Raw genomic sequence first — 17,097 nt, forward strand, 5'->3', positions numbered from 1 at the left:
CGCAGGTATAAAATGAAGACAGCAATAAACTTTCTTTTTCCATGCAGAGATTGGTTGATGCTGCTGAAGAAGCTGATTTGTATCACAAGTATGACATGAATTTTGAGGTGAGTGCACTGATCAAGCACCAAAGGTAAAAGATTATTTTAATATTGTATTAAAAAACAGCACTTCAGCATCATAGCCTGAACTTACACTGAAACTCTAATCAACTTGTTTTCTGGTTGGTACAGAGATTTAGCAAAGGTTTCTATTGAACTAAGCCCCTTGGTAAAACTTGAATTGATTTGAATTATAGAATCATATAGTACAGATGAACAAATCCAGCGCATCATGTAGCTGTTCGCTCTTTGGAAGTGTTATTCAGTTAGTCCTAAACCAGGACTGTTGGCACAGTACACTGTGATGACACTGCTCTTTTATGTTGTCCTTGGTTTTCTCTTCTGGAGGCTGTAAAAACACAGGTTCTGAAAAGTCTGGGCTTGGATGGGTTTTAAAGTCAATTTGATTATAACTAACAAATACTGCCTCAGGCAAAAGACTTTCAAATTGTAAAAAAAAACTGGTACAATGAAAGGGGAGCAGCCAGTTCTCCCTGTTCAGCTTTTCTCTGGTTTGATTTGGTTTTTGGCAATTTGGCTTTTCACAGAAAGCAGTCAGGCAGTTGTAAAAGCTGTTGAACCCAAAGAAGCAGGTGTTCTATGTTCTCAGTGGTTAGCACTGCTGCCTCACAGCACAGGGTCCCAGGTTCGATTTCAGCCTCGGGTGACTGTCTGTGTGGAGTCTGCACATTCTCCCCGTGTCTGCGTGGGTTTTCTCCGGGTGGTCCGGTTTCTTCCCACAGTGGGCCGAAGGGCCTGTTTCCACACTGTAGGGAATCTAATCTAATCCTTCTGTCTCTCTGACATCACTCCTGTAAGATCCTGTGTTTGATTTTACCTTTTGTACCAAGGGGTATTTAAGGGGATTGTTGAAAGTATTTGGAACAGCATCATTAAGTTGGGATGATCTGTTGGGTTTTCGGATAGGATAAGTTATTCAGTATTCTGTTTTTTTTTCTGTTTGTTTCATTCGGTAATCTTGTAAATAAATTTCACTTTGTTTTAAACAATGTTGTTGGACCAACTGCATCTCCCCTAGAATATACACTTAAAACAACTAGCAAAGCTAGGGTTTGGACTACTTTTTTGAAATGTATTGAGGAGGTGTGGCCTAGTCCAAAATAGATTTGGGGCTCTTTGTGGAATTTGTTCTATAGTTACAAATTGGGATTAGGGCTGTTGGACTCAAAGGTAGGTGTTAGTGTCTTGTGTTCCGGTTGTTGATTTTGATTGGTTTAAACAGTGGTTGGGATAACAATAGCTTTTTCAGTCGCCAAGTGTTTTCTGGGGGTGGAAGAAGTGACTTTAGCAGTTTTGCAAAAGATGCAAAAGGCCCAGCTACTGGAATTAGCAGACAAACTGGGGTTAGAGCTAGAATTGCCTCTTTCCATGAGGAAGGAGAGATAATTACAGCATGTAAATTTGGTGGAAATTCCATGAGAATCTTAATAAGTTCAATTGAAAATGAAGCAGCTTGAGTTTGAGGCAAAAGATAAGGAAAGGGCAACAGAAGTGGAACAGTTTGAATTACGAGTAAAAGCAGAGGAAAGAGAAAAAGAACAAATTGCTTCAACAGAACAAAAAGAACAAGAACGAATCACTTTAGCAGAACAGAAAGAAGGAGAAGGAGAGGGAGTTTGAACTCCAGAAATTGGCACTTAGACAGGAGTTCATAAATTCACTTTCTGAAGTAGTGCGGACTCATTTGGGAATGTAGAGAGTTAAAATGACAAGATTAGCAGCTGAAATGGCTGATGATGAGTGAGTTGGTCCATAAATTGAAGTTTGGCTTCCAAAATCAATTTAAATCAGTGAGGGATAGAAATTAGCGAAAAGAGAAATCCTTGCATGGAAAGGGAAAGGCAGATCTCAGTGAAGATCATAAGGATAACTTACCATAGAGTGAAAAAGAAATCCTTGAAGGGGAAAGAGAAGTTAAAAGCTCTGGTGTTTCCACTGCAATAAAGTAGGCCACATGAAATCAGTGTTGGTGGGATAGGAAAAGCACTGGGAAGCCAGCTGTAGAAAAACAGGATAAGCCAATGAATTTTATTAGAGTGGTAATGGAAAGCACAATGGAGGCTAAAACGCTGCACCACAATGTACAATCTGGTTGGAGGTTGGTTAAGGAGGAAGTGCCAGATCTTCTTAAACCATATACCTGTGCAGGTAAAGTTTACTCACATAGACCAGGAGCAGCAGGTGAAGAGGTTACAATATTAAGAGATACAGGATCCTCTCAATCTTTGATGTTGAAAGATTAGGAGATATGTATCTCTGAAGGACCATTGCCAGAAAAGGTGCTAGTAACAGGAATTCAGTGAGACAAGCAGCACTCAATTATGTAAAGTGAGGTTAGAATGTCCAGTGAAGAGCAGAGAAGTCGTGGGAGTAGTACTGGACAAACTCTCAGCTCCAGGAATACAATTTGTCCTTGCTAACAATATAGCTGGTTTACAGGTAGGAGTGCTGCCTATTTTGGTTGAAATGCCAGTGGAAACTCAGACAACTGAACTATTGCAGGACACATTTCCTGTGATTTTTCCCGACTGTGTGGTAACAAGGTCACAAAGAAACAGGAGAGATCAAAGAGGGCAGATAAGAAAGTTGAAGTGGAATTAGCAGAGACATGTGTTTGATTAGATGGTGGACATAAAACAGAACAGATAGATGACAAAGCAGACATCTTTAGCTCAGAGAAATTAACTGAGTTACAGCAGAAAGATGAAAACTTAAAGGAATTATATCAAATGGCATACACATAAAAAGAATTTGAATGTATCCCTGAATGTTATTATCTTAAAGATAATCCCTCAATGAAAAAATCACATATTCAGACAGATGCAAAATGGAAAAGTTCATCAAGTTCTATTGCCAGTGGGTTATAGAAAGAAGATGTTGCGAGTGGTGCGCGAGTTACCTCCAGGGTGTCATTTAGGAATAAGAAACTCAAACTAAAATATAAAACCTTTTTTAACCTGGATTGCACAAGGATGCAGTTGAATTTTGCCAGACATGTCAGGTAATTGGAAAACCACAGGCAGTAATAAAAGCCGCATCTTTAACACCTATTCCTACGTTTGAAGTGCCTTGTACAAGCATCTTAATTGATTGTGTAGGACCCCTACTAAAACAAAATATGGGAATCAGTATTTGTTAACAATGATGGATTTATCCACTAGATTTCTAGAGGCCATTCCATTACACAATATCACAGCTAAAATGATTGTAGAGGAGTTCCTCAAATGTTTCACTAGATATGGACTATCCACAGAAATACAATCAGATCAAAGGTTAAACTTTGCATCACGTTTATTCAAGGAAGTTATGGACAGCTTAGGAATAAAATAATTCAAATCTACTGCATACCATCCAGAGTCACAGAGAGTGCTCAAAAGATGGCATCAGACATTAAAGACCATGTTGAGGGCTTACAGTCACGACCATCCAGATGATTCAAATAAGGGAATTCTGTTTGTGCTTTTTGCAATCAGAGATGCACCAAATTAATCAACCAAATTCAGTCACTTGAATTAGATTTTGGGCATGAAATGAGAGGACCACTAAAGTTTTTTTAAAGAGAAACTGGTAAGTCATAATCCTGGGACCACATATTTGGACTATGTGTCAACTTTTAGGAAACCATTAAATAGAGTGGGGGAGTTGGCTTGACGGTACTTCATTATATCACAGCATACAATGAAATGGGAGGCAGACTAGAAATCAAAACCTTACAATTTTGCTATCAGGGATAAGGTGTTAGTGTTACTTCCAGTGGTAGGTGAAACTTTTAAAGCAAGATATAGTGGACCTTACCAAGTCAAAATGAAATTGAGTGAAGTGAACTATTTGATAAGGACTCCAAACAGAAAGAAATCTCAGAGTCTGTCATGTGGATATGCTCAAAAGGTATTTTGACAGGAAGGAAAGCCAAAGGGAGCTGTGTTCTTGATTACAACACAGAGGGAACCAAGTTCAGAGGTTTCTGAATTAGACATTCTTCAAATTAAATTGGACAATGAGGAAGTTGTCAAAAATTGGAAAACATTACTGAGTTACCTTGCAGAGGAAAATTGAAATGACCTGAAATAGTTATTAATATCACATGGGAAATATGTGGAAATAAGCTGGGAAATACTAACCTAATTATGCATCATGTAGGCATAGGAGATGCTGTTCCAATTAAGCAACATCCTTATCAGCATACCCAGTAAAGTTGGCATAGGTTCAATAGGAGATTGGACACATGCTCCAGGATGACATAACTGAAGTAAGTTACAATGACTGGAGCTTACCCATAGTAATAGTGCCAAAGCGTGTGGACTATCGCAAAGTCAATGCAGTTACAAAGACTGATGCATATCCGATTCCGCGTTTGGAAGACTGTGTTGGCAAGGTGGGACAAGCAACTTATATTTCTAAGTAGGACTTGCTCAGAGGATACTGGCAGGTACCTTTGTCCGAAAAAGCGAAGCCAGTTTCTTCTTTTGTAATGCCGAATGGACTGTATCAATTTAAAGTCATGCCATTTGGTGTGAAACTGCGCCAGCCGCACTTCAGAGACTAACCAATAAGGTCATTGCTGGACTACCCAATTGTCATGCATATAGATGACCTGGTGATTTTTAGTCACACATAGAAGGAACATTTGCATCATTTATCCAACTTGTTCAATTGACTTTGGAAGGCAGGTTTGGTGATAAAGCTGGCTAAAAGTGAATTTGCCAAAACCCCAAGTCACCTTCCTGGACCATGTTATTGGAATGGACAAATGGCCCCATGGAATGCAAAAACAAAGGTAATTGAGGAGTTTCCTGTACCATCACCAAAAAGAGTAGTACTACGATTCCTGGGATTGAGTGAATTTTATCAAACTCATACCAAATTTTAGCAGTGTGGCTGCTCCACTCACTGAATTGTTAAAGAAAGCCAAGAAGTTTCAGTGACGGCGAACTGTCAGATGGCATTTCACAGCCTGAAAGCTGTGTTAACCATTGCCCCTGTGTTAGCCACACCTAATTACGCAAAGCCATTCAAGCTGACTACTGATGAGTGATGTGGGTGTCGGAACACCACAAGAAGATAGAAAGACCTATCGGATAATTGAACATTCATCAGCAGAAATATTCAACAGTTGAGAAAAAAGACTTTGAGCTTGGTGTTGGCATTATAACATTTCAATGTTTAATTTACCAGTAACACATCTGAGACAATCATGTACACCAACATAACCCATTCAAGTTTGTGGAGAAATTTAAAGACAAAAATGCTTGTTTAGGTGGAGTTTGTTATTACAGACATTCAATTTGAAAATTATGCATGTGGCAGGACAAGAAAACATGTTTGCTGATGCATTATCAAGACATGAATGAGAAACAGGTGTTCAATGGCAGGATTAAAACAGACTGAAGCGAAACAAAGTCATGCATGTTTGTAGTCAATGTAATGTATGTGTGTGTTGTAATGTATTAACAGTTTAATGTTAAGGTATTTTAAATGCATCCATCTTTGAATATTGATGATTCATGTGGGAGTGTGATGATGCTGCTCCTTTAAGAAGGTTATGTTGTGCTTAGTTTTTTTTCTCAGGAGGTCGTAAAAACATAGGTTTAGAAAGGTCTGGGCTTGAATGGGCTTTAAGACCGATTTGATTATAGTTAACAGATGCTGCCTCAGGCAAAAGGCTTTCTGGTTTAAAAAAACACTTGTACACTGAAAGGGGAGTGGCCAGTTCTGCCAGCTCAACTTTTCTCTGGTTTGATTTGGTTTTTGGCAGTCTGGCTATTCACTGAAAGCAGTCAGCCGTTTGTAAAAACTGCTGAAGCCAAATAAACAGGTCCATGCTGATCCTCCTATCTCTCTGACATCACTCCTGTAAGACCTTGTGTTTGATTTTACCTTTTGTGCCAAGGGGTGTTTGTGGGGATTGTTGCAAGTACTTGGAACAGCATCATTAAGTTGGGGTGATCTGTTGGGTTTTTGGTTGGTTAAATTATTCAGTATTCTCTTCTCTTTTGTGTTTCATTCGATAATCTTCTAAATAAGTTCTCTTTTGTTTCAACCTAAGTGACCAACTGCATCCCTCCTGGAATATTTGTGTTGCACCTGCTGAAAACAACTCGCAAAGTTAGGGTCTGGGCTACTTTCTTGAAATGCTTTGAGGGGATCTGGCCTGGTCCATTATAACTTTCTAATATAGATTTGCTTAAGACCATTTCTTGTATATGTAAGACCTGCTGAATCCAGCTCACTCCCCTCTTGGCAATGCTCACCTACTGCCTGCAATGTGCCTGATATTACCTATACCCCAATCCCTACAATGTTCAAACAGCCTAAACAATGTAAATCATACTCCAGACAATGTTCACACGCTTCCTCAGCAATGTTCATCTCCTTCTCAAAATGCCTACAATATTTGTGACAAAATTGACCCAGAAGTACTCAACAGCCTGCTTCGCGACAATGCTCATTGCTTCCTCACAATGTTCACCACTTCCACCCCCCCCAACCACCATTTCTTGGCAATGTTTACCCCAAATCAGTCAACGTCCAATGTCCACCATCTCTACACAATGTTCAATCTTTTCCTGTGCCCGGAATGCTCACCAACCCTCCTTCCTGTGGCTTGTTAGGAATGCTCATTCTACTTCCAAAAAAATCCATTCCACTTTGAGAAATGCTCACCACTCCTGCACAATGCAATATTTACTACCCTGCTACCTCCAGCAAGATTTACCTTCCTCCCAACAACTCTCACTCCCTTCCAGCAAAGCTTGTCATCCCCTCTCAACTCACCTTTCCCTGGCTTCTATCAGCTAATGTCAGAAGAGTCAGCACTGTTGGATAGGCAGGAGGAAAAATGAAAATTGCTTAGGATGGAAGGGGATGGTGAGCCATGACATCAGCGTTGTCTGTTTGGGGTAAGTGTTGGGGTGAAACTGAGGGAAGCAGTAAATTAGGTCAATGGGTAATAGACAAGGGTGAACATTGTCAGGGGGTGATTGTTGCCTAGATATGAAGGATATGATAAACATTGTCGGGGGCTGTTGGGATCTGAGCATAATTGGAGTACTGTGCACCTTTGCTGAGGAACTGTTAAGTGGAGAGAGGGGTTGAGAATTGCCAGGAATTGAAGAGTTGTGAAAATTGTCAAGGATATCGGTGATGGAGTTTGAGGTTAACAGTTTCATAATTTTAAAAACCACGAGTTACTGAACTGAAGACAGATCTTAAGGGATTTGCCTTCTGTTCATGGTAAAACAGGGATTTATAACTTTGCTGGAATCACAATCACCATTTGGCTTCCTGACTCTGCTCACTACTGGATTCAAACTGGAGCAAGGACTGGAAAGTGCAAAGATTTCAGCATAAGTGAATAGGTGAATTTATAGTCACATGTAAGCACACCCACCTCCTTACTGTTTGGAAGACTTGGGCCTTTGATTCTATTACCACCTCCATCAAATGTAGCACATTCCAAGTTAGCTGCTTATTGATGCTTTCTGAGTTCTACTAATATTCTTGATGTCCAAATGGACCATGAGCAATCCCCTCCAAATTCTATTTCTCTGCAGTCCAGAGCAGAAGTTTAGAAGCCTGGCACTGTGTAGACAACACAGCTCTCTGGGCAGTCTGTCTCAGATGCAGAGAATTGTGTTAAACCCCCTAACTATACTGTTGCCTACTTTCACTATATTCCTAGTAACTTCCCCACTTCAGTCACTTTCTGAATGATAGCGTCCTGGTCAGTTTGTTCATCCACCCTGCAGCTGAAAATTTAATTGATACAAGCTGCAAAAATCTCAAACATTGAGACTTATTTTAGGCTCTTTCCCTTTTACATGCTGAATCCCCATACCCACCTCACTTGCTGTCATACGTCCAGTGATTGACTACTTGACCAAATCAGATAACACTATCCTAAGAGGCGTGACCACCTTCTGGAATAAAGTGCTTCCGCTCCCCGATGTCATTTTCTGCAGCTCAACCTCTAGCTCTCAAACTCTGAGCAAAAGGTTGTTGATTCATGGAGACCTATTTTCCTTGGATCACTCTGCTGTCTAGAATTTTTCACAATCTGCAGCTGCCACAGACCAACTGCCTGCCAACTTTAATGTTTTTTATTTACACCATTAATTATAATCTTAATTATTAAATTGATGCCTCTTTTCAGAGCTACAGCGATATCGGGAAGAAACCCTGATCTTGGGAGCTAGACAACTGAAGGCACTGTTACATTATTCTCTTAGACGTAGATGTACAAACCATACACAAGGACTGGTTAAACAACAATGTGTCTTTTTATTTGAAAGTTAGACCATTTTTAGAGACTTCACTGGGAACCAAGTCAAGTACATCTGATCTCTATCGCTGCTGCTTCCGACTGAATAATATGTCATGTGGATGTAGCCATTGGATGTCACAGTATTTATTTCCTATCCCTAGTTGCTCTTGAGAAAGTGCAACTGTGGTACTGCCTTGAATTACTGCAGTCCATTTGGTACAGGTAGACCCACAATGCCATGAGGGAGAGATTTCCAGGATTTTGACCTAGTCAACCTGAAGGAATGGCAGTATATTTCCAAGTCGAGAGTGTGGTGCTAGAAATGCACAGCGGGTCAGGCAGCATTCAAGGATCAGGAGAATTGATGTTTTAGGCATAAGCCCTTCATCAGAATTCCTCATCAATTCTTCTGCTCCTCGGATGTTGCCTGACCTGTTGTGCTTTCCCAGCACCACACTCTTGACTCTGATCTCCAGCATTTGCAGTCCTCACATTCTCCCAATATATTTCCAAGTCAAGATAGTGAGTAGCTCAGAGAGGGACTTGCAGGTGCTGGTGTTCCCATGTATCTGCTGCCCTTGTCTTTCTAGATGGGCTTGGGAAATATTGTTTGAGGAGTATTGGTGAATTTCTGCTGTGCATCTTGTAGACAGTACACACTGCTACTATTGAGAATCAATGATTAAAGGAGTGAAGGTTTATGGATTTGGTGCTAATTGAGTGGGCAGCTTTTTTCCTGGATGATGTCAAGCATCTTGAATGTTGTTGGAGCTGCATTCATCTGAGCAAATGGGAGCATTCCGTGATATTCATGACTTGTGTCTTGTATATGATGGACAGGTTTTTGGGAGTCAGAAGATAAGTTACTCTCTGCAGGATTCCTAGCCTCTGATCTGCTCCTGTAGCCACTGTATTTGTTTGGTTATTTCGGCTGAATTTCTGGTCAATGGTAAGCTCCAGGCCATTGTTTGGGGACGATTCAGCAATTGTAATGCCATGGAATGTCAAGAAGCAGTGATTAGATTCTTGTTGTAGATGATTATTGCCTGGCAGTTGTGTGATGCCAACCTAAACCTGGATATTGTCCAAGTCTTGTTGCATTTGAACATGGACTGCTTCAGTATTTGAGAAGTCATAATGTGCTGAACACCGTGCAATCATCAGTGAACATCTCCACATCTCACGTTTATTGTGGAAGGAAGGTCATTGAGGAAGCAGCTGAAGATGGTTAGGCCTAGGGCACTATCCTTAGGATCTCCTGCAGTTGAGATGGCTGATCTTCAACAACAGTCACATGAATAGACTAATACTAATATTCTTTCTGGAGGTATGCAGTGATTGACAGTAGTTTAAAATGCTGCCCTTAAAGGTGCAAGCACAGTATTTTGTCACATTGACAGCCACCAAGTACGGTTAGAGACAAAAAAACTGCAGATGCTCTTATCCAAGGTAGACAATCAGGAGGCTAGAAGAAGCCAGGCAGCATCAGAAGGTGGAGAAGTCAATGTTTTGGGTGTAACCCTTCAGGTCTGGGGGTGTGTAAGAGGAGCTGCATATAAAGGTGAGGGGGGGGGGGGGGGGGGGAGGAGGGGAGGCGAGATGGTGAGGTAAGGATAGGTGAACACAGGTAGAGGGTATGATATAGTTGGTCAATAGGAGGAATGAATTCTCCAATTTCAAATAACCTCCCTTCCCATCCCCAACTCTCTTTCCAGCCCTCCCCACTTCTTTCCATTCCTCTGATTGACCCTTCCTTCCAGTTACCAACTAGATTCATTCCTTCCATTAACCATCCAGGTCATACCCTTTACTTGTGTTCACCTATCCCTACCTCAACACCCTGAGCACACCCCCACCCCACCTCCACCACCTCTGCTTTATATGCAACTTCTGTTGCACCCACCCCTAGTCCTGAAGGAGAGTTATACCTGAAATGTTGACTTCTCCACCTCCTGATGCTGCCTTGTTACCAACTATGGAGCAATTATAATTGTAAATGCATAACAGGCTAGAAGTAAGGCAGGTGGGATGGCAGAGTTAGGGAAGAACAAAGCCATGGAGTGTTTAGAAAATAACAATTAGAATTTTAAAATCCAAGAGCTTTCTTGACGAGGAACCAATGTATCCCAGCACGCATTATGCTAATAAACAGATTGACAAGAGACAAGACACTTAGTTTTGGATGGCTTCAAGTTTATGGAGGGTAGAATGTATCAGACCAGCCAGAAGTGCATTAGGATGATAGATTCTACAGAGAAGGAAGGTGTATGAGGTTTCAGCAACAGTTTGATTGAGGCCAGAGTTGAAATTGAGTAATGTCATGGAACTGAAAATAAGCTGTGATGGCATGGATGTGAGCTCATCTCTGAATCAAATTTGAGACAAAGATTGTGAACAGACTGGCTTAATTTCAGGCTGGTTCCAGGATAAAGACCAGAAGATGCAGGAGCAAAGACAGCCATTCAGCCCATTGAGCCTGCTCTGCATTTTCATGAAATCATGGCTTATTTGATAAAACTCAATTCCACTTTCCTGTCTTTTCATATAACCCTTAATTCCCTTATTGATCAAAACTCTATCTCAGCCTTGAAAATGCTTAATGACTCAGCCTCGACAGTCCTCAGTGGTAAAGAATTCGACAGATTCACTACTGCCTGAGAAACCAGATTCTTCCTCCTCTGTCTTAATTGTATGACCCCTTATTATGAAATTGTGCCTTCTTGTTTTCAACTCTCCCACAAGGGGAAATAACCTTTCTACATCTATCCATGATAAGTCCCCTGAGAATCTTAAGTTTCAATAATTGAGATAGTGACCAAATAGGTTTAGTGGTATCAGTTGAAGAACAAAGTTGGCCTAAGACCTTTTCTAAGGTCACTCGAGGGCTGATGAATCCTCTGTTTAGCATAACATTCAAAAGGCAATGCACCATTCAGTACACACCAAAGTGTTCAAGCCGTTGGAGTGTTGTAAACCCACAACTTACTGACTCAGGCAAGAGAGTTACTCTTGAATCACTAAGGAGGATATGAATAGAAATAGGCCATTCAATCCCTCAAACCTGTACCACTTCCCAAATTGAAAATGGCTGATTTATATCTCAATTTTATTTATCTCAATTAACCTCCACTTAAGGAACATATTGTACTGGTATTACCTGAACGGCATAAGGAATTTACTTTGCAGGGACCAAATCAACCAATCTGTGTAGGATTTCTTGCAGACTTCCAGATAATCAGGGTTTGAGGGAGTAGCGTCATCTCATTCAAATATAATTAATGTTTTCTCCAGACACTCGGCACAGAGTTAAGCCTACTGAGAACCACCCCTTACTATCACTGTTACATTACCAGGTCCATGAATCCCTCTCCGGCCCATCACTCATCTGCTGACACCCAACAACAATCACAGATCTCAGGTGGGTGTCATACAAATAGTGATTGCCTGGTAGGTCTCTACTGGTGGGAGCTCCACCAATAGGGTCTTTGATTCCAAGGAAGGTCAACCACTATTGGATTAAGTTCTTGAATGGTACTTAATTTTTGGGGTCTACCAGGGGAAAGGGCTCTTACCAGCTCACTAGCAAGGAAGCAAAAACCTTTCACCTCCATTAAATACAATCTTCATCTTTGAAGGCCTTCAAGGATCTTGTGTCCTGTGACTTCTTTCACTTTTTCACTGCATTCCCCATCTTTGACTTGTCAAATCTCTACATAACATGAGGATATTGTTGCTCGTATACAAAAATGAAGTAAATTTATCAATTGCATAGGTTAGTTATATACAGGCCAGGTTCAATCTATGATCCATAGTGAATTAGTTGAAACACACCGTGTTCCTTCAGAGCGTTGAGCTGATGAGGAGAAAGATTATCTAAATTCCTGCTTCTGATCAGCATCCAGCAATTTGAGCTATTGTATGAGTTCCAAATGTGGCTTTTACCAACTGAATAGTGAAATTACAGCAACAAGTTATCCATTGGTTTGCATTAACAAACATTTCTTCTATTTCCTGCAGTTTGATTATTATAATTCTGTGCTGATCAATGAGAGAGACGAAAATGGGAATTACGTAGAGCTTGGAAATGAGTTTATTTTGGAAGTAAATGAACATTTCAACAATTTGCCTGTGAACACCTCTCTCAGTAACATACAAGTCCCAACTAATGTGTATAATAAAGGTAAGGTAAACAAGTTTGTTCCTTAGTATGCTATTTATCATTTCTAATTTCGGGTGTTGATGGATTTGTTTTCTTTTAATCATTTACTGCTGTTCCTAGCTCCTCTGTCCTCTTGAGGGTAGCTACTACTCTGTTTGCCAACTTTCTTCTTTCTCTTCCCATCCTATCCAATGCAAAATGGTAAGGAAATATGGTAGAACAGCCTCTGGACCTCCTGCTTTCTGAAATTAATGTTGAGGCCTAAGCAGAAATATCACAAGAAGCTTGGGCCTCCAGCATCTAACTTGCATTCTAAGAGCCTAATTTGAGACTCTAAGTAGTCTGAACACAATTTCTACCCAATACAATGAAATCAGCATCATAATTAAAACTTCAAAATATGTTCAAGCAATCATTAATCCATTGGTCAATTTCAAATTTACATTATATAAGTTTTAAAAAAACACACAGCAATGTAAATATCTTTTCCCCAAAAACTGTCTGAGCAACATCAAGATTCTTCAAGTGTATATTTCATAAATATGTTACTGTCATCTAGTGACAGGACATCTGCACTACATCAGTTCTTATTTTCATGTTGCAATAACCTTACTGAAATGGATGAGTGAAATGTTTTCTCTGCTGTCTAGCTGGAATGGTCAAAGGTAGAGAATGTGACTGATACCACTTCTTGGTTAACATCAGCTTTCAAGTACCCAAGGTAGTCTCTGTCAGATTTGCTGTGAATTTCTGGAGTTATTATCGTGATTGAAAGTGGTTCACTTTTAGTGAAACATTTCAATATCACTGTCCACTGACTAGTCAAATATTTGATACAAAGTTTAAATAAACCAAATTTTTTGCTGGAAAAAAGATAATGTTGGATAAATTGTGTAGCCAACACATCAGAGCAATACTTTCTGATATGAGGAATCTTTTAGCAGCAGTGATGCACAAGCTCATGAAGCCATAGAGAATTTCTTTCTGTATTTATACAGAACCGTCAGCCGCATGTATATTGTGCATATTTTTGAAATAAGAGTAACAGCGTTCCTGTATAATATGTGTATTGTCCACACTCCAAATTTTATAGCGTTCAGTCCTTTATTGTCAAATGAGCCAACTGATGTAATGCTTCCAAAATAAATACACTGAAAGCACAATTTAGTAAAATAGAGCAGAAAGGAAGAAAATGTCATTGAATTGAATAACAGGCTACCTATCATTGCTGTACCATTGGAGAAATTTCAGCAACCCTCATGAGTTATAAGATGGAATTTTGAATAGTGAAGGTTGACTGAAATCTGTCACACTTTTTAGATTAGATTAGATTACTTAGTGTGGAAACAGGCCCTTCGGCCCAACAAGTCCACACCGCCCCGCCGAAGCGCAACCCACCCATACCCCTACATTTACCCCTTACCTAACACTACGGGCAATTTAGCATGGCCAATTCACCTGACCTGCACATTTTTGGACTGTGGGAGGAAACCGGAGCACCCGGAGGAAACCCACGCAGACACTGGGAGAACGTGCAAACTCCACACAGTCAGTCGCCTGAGGCGGGAATTGAACCCGGGTCTCTGGCGCTGTGAGGCAGCAGTGCTAACTACTGTGCCACCCACAAATAGAAACAAAACAATATTCTTCACCTTCACTTTGCATTGCTCCACAATCTTATGTCACAGTGAGAATGATCATAATAAAAGTCCAGTATGAATCACTCAACAATGCAGTGTGATAGAAATGCACATCAGTATCTTATCATTTACTCTTTCTACAGATCCTGACATTTTGAATGGAGCGTACTGGTCAGAAGCATTAAACGCAGTCTTTTCGGAAAACTTTATGAAAGATCCAACTCTCACCTGGCAATATTTTGGAAGTTCCACGGGTTTCTTTAGACTTTATCCTGGTAAACACATTAAAATTCCACAAAAAACTGATGCTAATATTTTTGAATGGATTGCATTCACAAACAAAGGAATGGAGAATTTGGATTTATGTGTAATGACCCTCCTAACCAGAACCTCATTTTGTATCTTGCAAATTATATATCTGTGTTAGTCTTTTACAATTCCAGAATCAGGAAAGAACTGATGGTATAAATCCCAGAAGATGCCAGAGAGATTGCTAGTGGCAGCATTGAGCCACTAGGCATGAACCATAGAGAGTCATGAAATGTTAAAGTATAGAGTGAGAGGCCATTTGACTACTGTGTCTATGGTCCTTTGCCATGGCGATTTAGCTAGGTGTTCTCTCCTAACTTTGTCCCAAAGCACTGCATTTTGTTTCTTCTTGGTTAGTTATCCAATTTGATTTTGGAAATGACAAATTTATAGGTACCCCAAAACAATTAAATGACCACGCAGAAGACAGCCTGATGATAACAAACTGTTACAATTTTAAACTGACAACCACTAGCTCAAATACTGACCCTGCATCATTTAGAGGATAGCATAGAGGTGAGATCTGCAAGTGTTTCGATGCAAGGAATGAGTAACCTGCAACCATGTCAAGGGTACAGGTGCAGATCAGAGCTGGATGTCTATTTTGTGGGACTGAGGTGAGGACTTTGATGGGACATGAAATAAAAAAAGGCTGATGGGTATGTACTATGAAATGCTTAATGCGTTGGAAGCCTGTGGTCAATATGAAGGAACAATTGTTTGGGACCAACTTGATCTGAATCCAATCTTTCAGACATAAAAAACGGAAACTGACCTTTCAGTCCAACCAGTCCATGCTGACCATAATCTTAAACTAAACTAGTCTCACTTGCCTGCTCTGAGCTCATATCCCTCCAACCTTTCCTATTCATGTACTTATCCAAATGTCTTTTAAACATTATAATTGTACTAGCATCCACCACTGATAGTCATAGAGATGTACAGCACGGAAACAGACCCTTTGGTCTGACTTGTCCATGCTAACCAGATATACTAACCCAATGTAGTCCCACCTGCCAGCACCTGGCCCATATCCCTCCAAATCCTTCCTTCCTATTCATATACCTATCCAGGTGCCTTTCCAATGTTGTAATTGTACTAGCCTCCACCACTTCCTCTGGCAGCTCATTCCATACATGTACCACATTCTATGTGAAAAGGTTGCCCCTTAGGTCTCTTTTATATCTTTCCCCTCTCAACCTAAACCTATGCCCTCTAGTTCTAGATTCCCCTACCCCAGGGAAAAGACTGTCTGTTTATCCTATCCATGCCCCTCATGATTTTATAAACCTCTATAAGGTCACCTCTCAGCCTCTGACGTGCCAGAGAAAACAGCCCCAGCCTGTTCAGCCTCTCCCTATAGCTCAAATCCTCCAACCCTGGCAACATCCTTGTAAACCTTTTCTGAACCCTTTCAAGTTTCACAACATCTTTCCGATAGGAAGGAGACCAGAATTGCACGCAATATTCCAACAGTGGCCTAACCAACGTCCTGCACAGCTGCAATATGACCTCCCAACTCCTGTACTCAATACTCTGACCGATAAAGGAAAGCATACCAAATGCCTTCTTCACTATCCTATCTACCTGTGACTCCACTTTCAAGGAGCTATGAGCCTGCACTCCAAGGTGTCTTTGTTCAGCAACACTCCCTCGGACCTTACCATTAAGTGTGTAAGTCCTATTAAGCTTTGCTTTCCCAAAATGCAGCACCTCGCATTTATCTAAATTAAACTCCATCTGTCACTTCTCAGCCCATTGGCCCATCTGGTCTAGATCCCATTGTAATCTGAGATAACCACCTTCACTGTCCACTACACCTCCAATTTTGGTGTCATCTGCAAATTTAATAACTACACCTCTTATGCTCACATCCAAATCATTTCCTCAGGAAGTTCATTCCATATGCAAGTCACACTCTGTAAACAAATTTGCCCCTTATGTCTTTTTTAAATCTCTCTCCTCCCTCCATAAAAATGTGTCCCCTTGTCTTGAAATCTCCCATCCTATGGAAATCATTAACCCTATCTGTACCATTCATGATTTTATAAATTTCTATAAGGTTACCTCTCAACCAGTATAAAAAAGTCCCAGCCTATCTAGCCTTTCTTTATAATTCAAACCTTCCAAACTGATAACATCCTGGTAGATCTCTTTGGAACCCTCTCCAGCTAAACAATATCATTCCTCTTACTGAGCAACAGAATTGGATGCAGTACTCCAGAAGATGATTTACCAATATCCTGTACAATCTCAACATGACTTCCCAATTCCTATACTCAAAGGACTCAGCAATGAGGTAACCGTGCTAACCACCTTTTTAACCACCCTGACTATTATGTGATGTAAACGTCAAAGAATTAGTTCCCTTTGCTTTGCCAAACTACCCAAGACCATCCAATCTATTGTCTAAGTCCTACCCCTGTTTGTTGTACCAAAATGCAATACCTCACATTTGTGAGAAGATTTGTAGCTCGGGTGCTCGTTGCTGTGGCTCTGTTCGCCGAGCTGGAAGTTTTTGTTGCAAACGTTTCGTCCCCTGTCTAGGTGACATCCTCAGTGCTTGGGAGCCTCCTGTGAAGCGCTTCTGTGATGTTTTCTCCG

The 17,097-nt window shown here is 40.6% G+C and overlaps 1 protein-coding gene across 9 annotated transcripts in view; it reads left to right on the forward strand.

Annotated features, from left to right (window-relative positions):
- The window catches only part of LOC122559589 (voltage-dependent calcium channel subunit alpha-2/delta-4-like), a 549,452-nt gene that overhangs the window by 89,161 nt on the left and 443,194 nt on the right, over positions 1-17,097 (forward strand). For all 9 annotated transcript variants that reach the window (XR_015760448.1, XM_087997322.1, XM_087997321.1 and 6 more), the window contains 3 exons: positions 48-107; positions 12,403-12,565; positions 14,328-14,459. Coding sequence is in view for 8 of the 9 variants with exons in the window: in XM_087997322.1 (XP_087853448.1) it covers positions 48-107; positions 12,403-12,565; positions 14,328-14,459 (355 nt within the window). In the remaining variant the exon portion in view is untranslated. The remainder of the gene's footprint in view (positions 1-47; positions 108-12,402; positions 12,566-14,327; positions 14,460-17,097) is intronic.

Source organism: Chiloscyllium plagiosum, unplaced genomic scaffold (genome assembly GCF_037043375.1).
Source record: "Chiloscyllium plagiosum isolate Xiang-an unplaced genomic scaffold, Cpla_swu_hap1 HiC_scaffold_19, whole genome shotgun sequence".
Lineage (NCBI taxonomy): Eukaryota > Metazoa > Chordata > Chondrichthyes > Orectolobiformes > Hemiscylliidae > Chiloscyllium > Chiloscyllium plagiosum.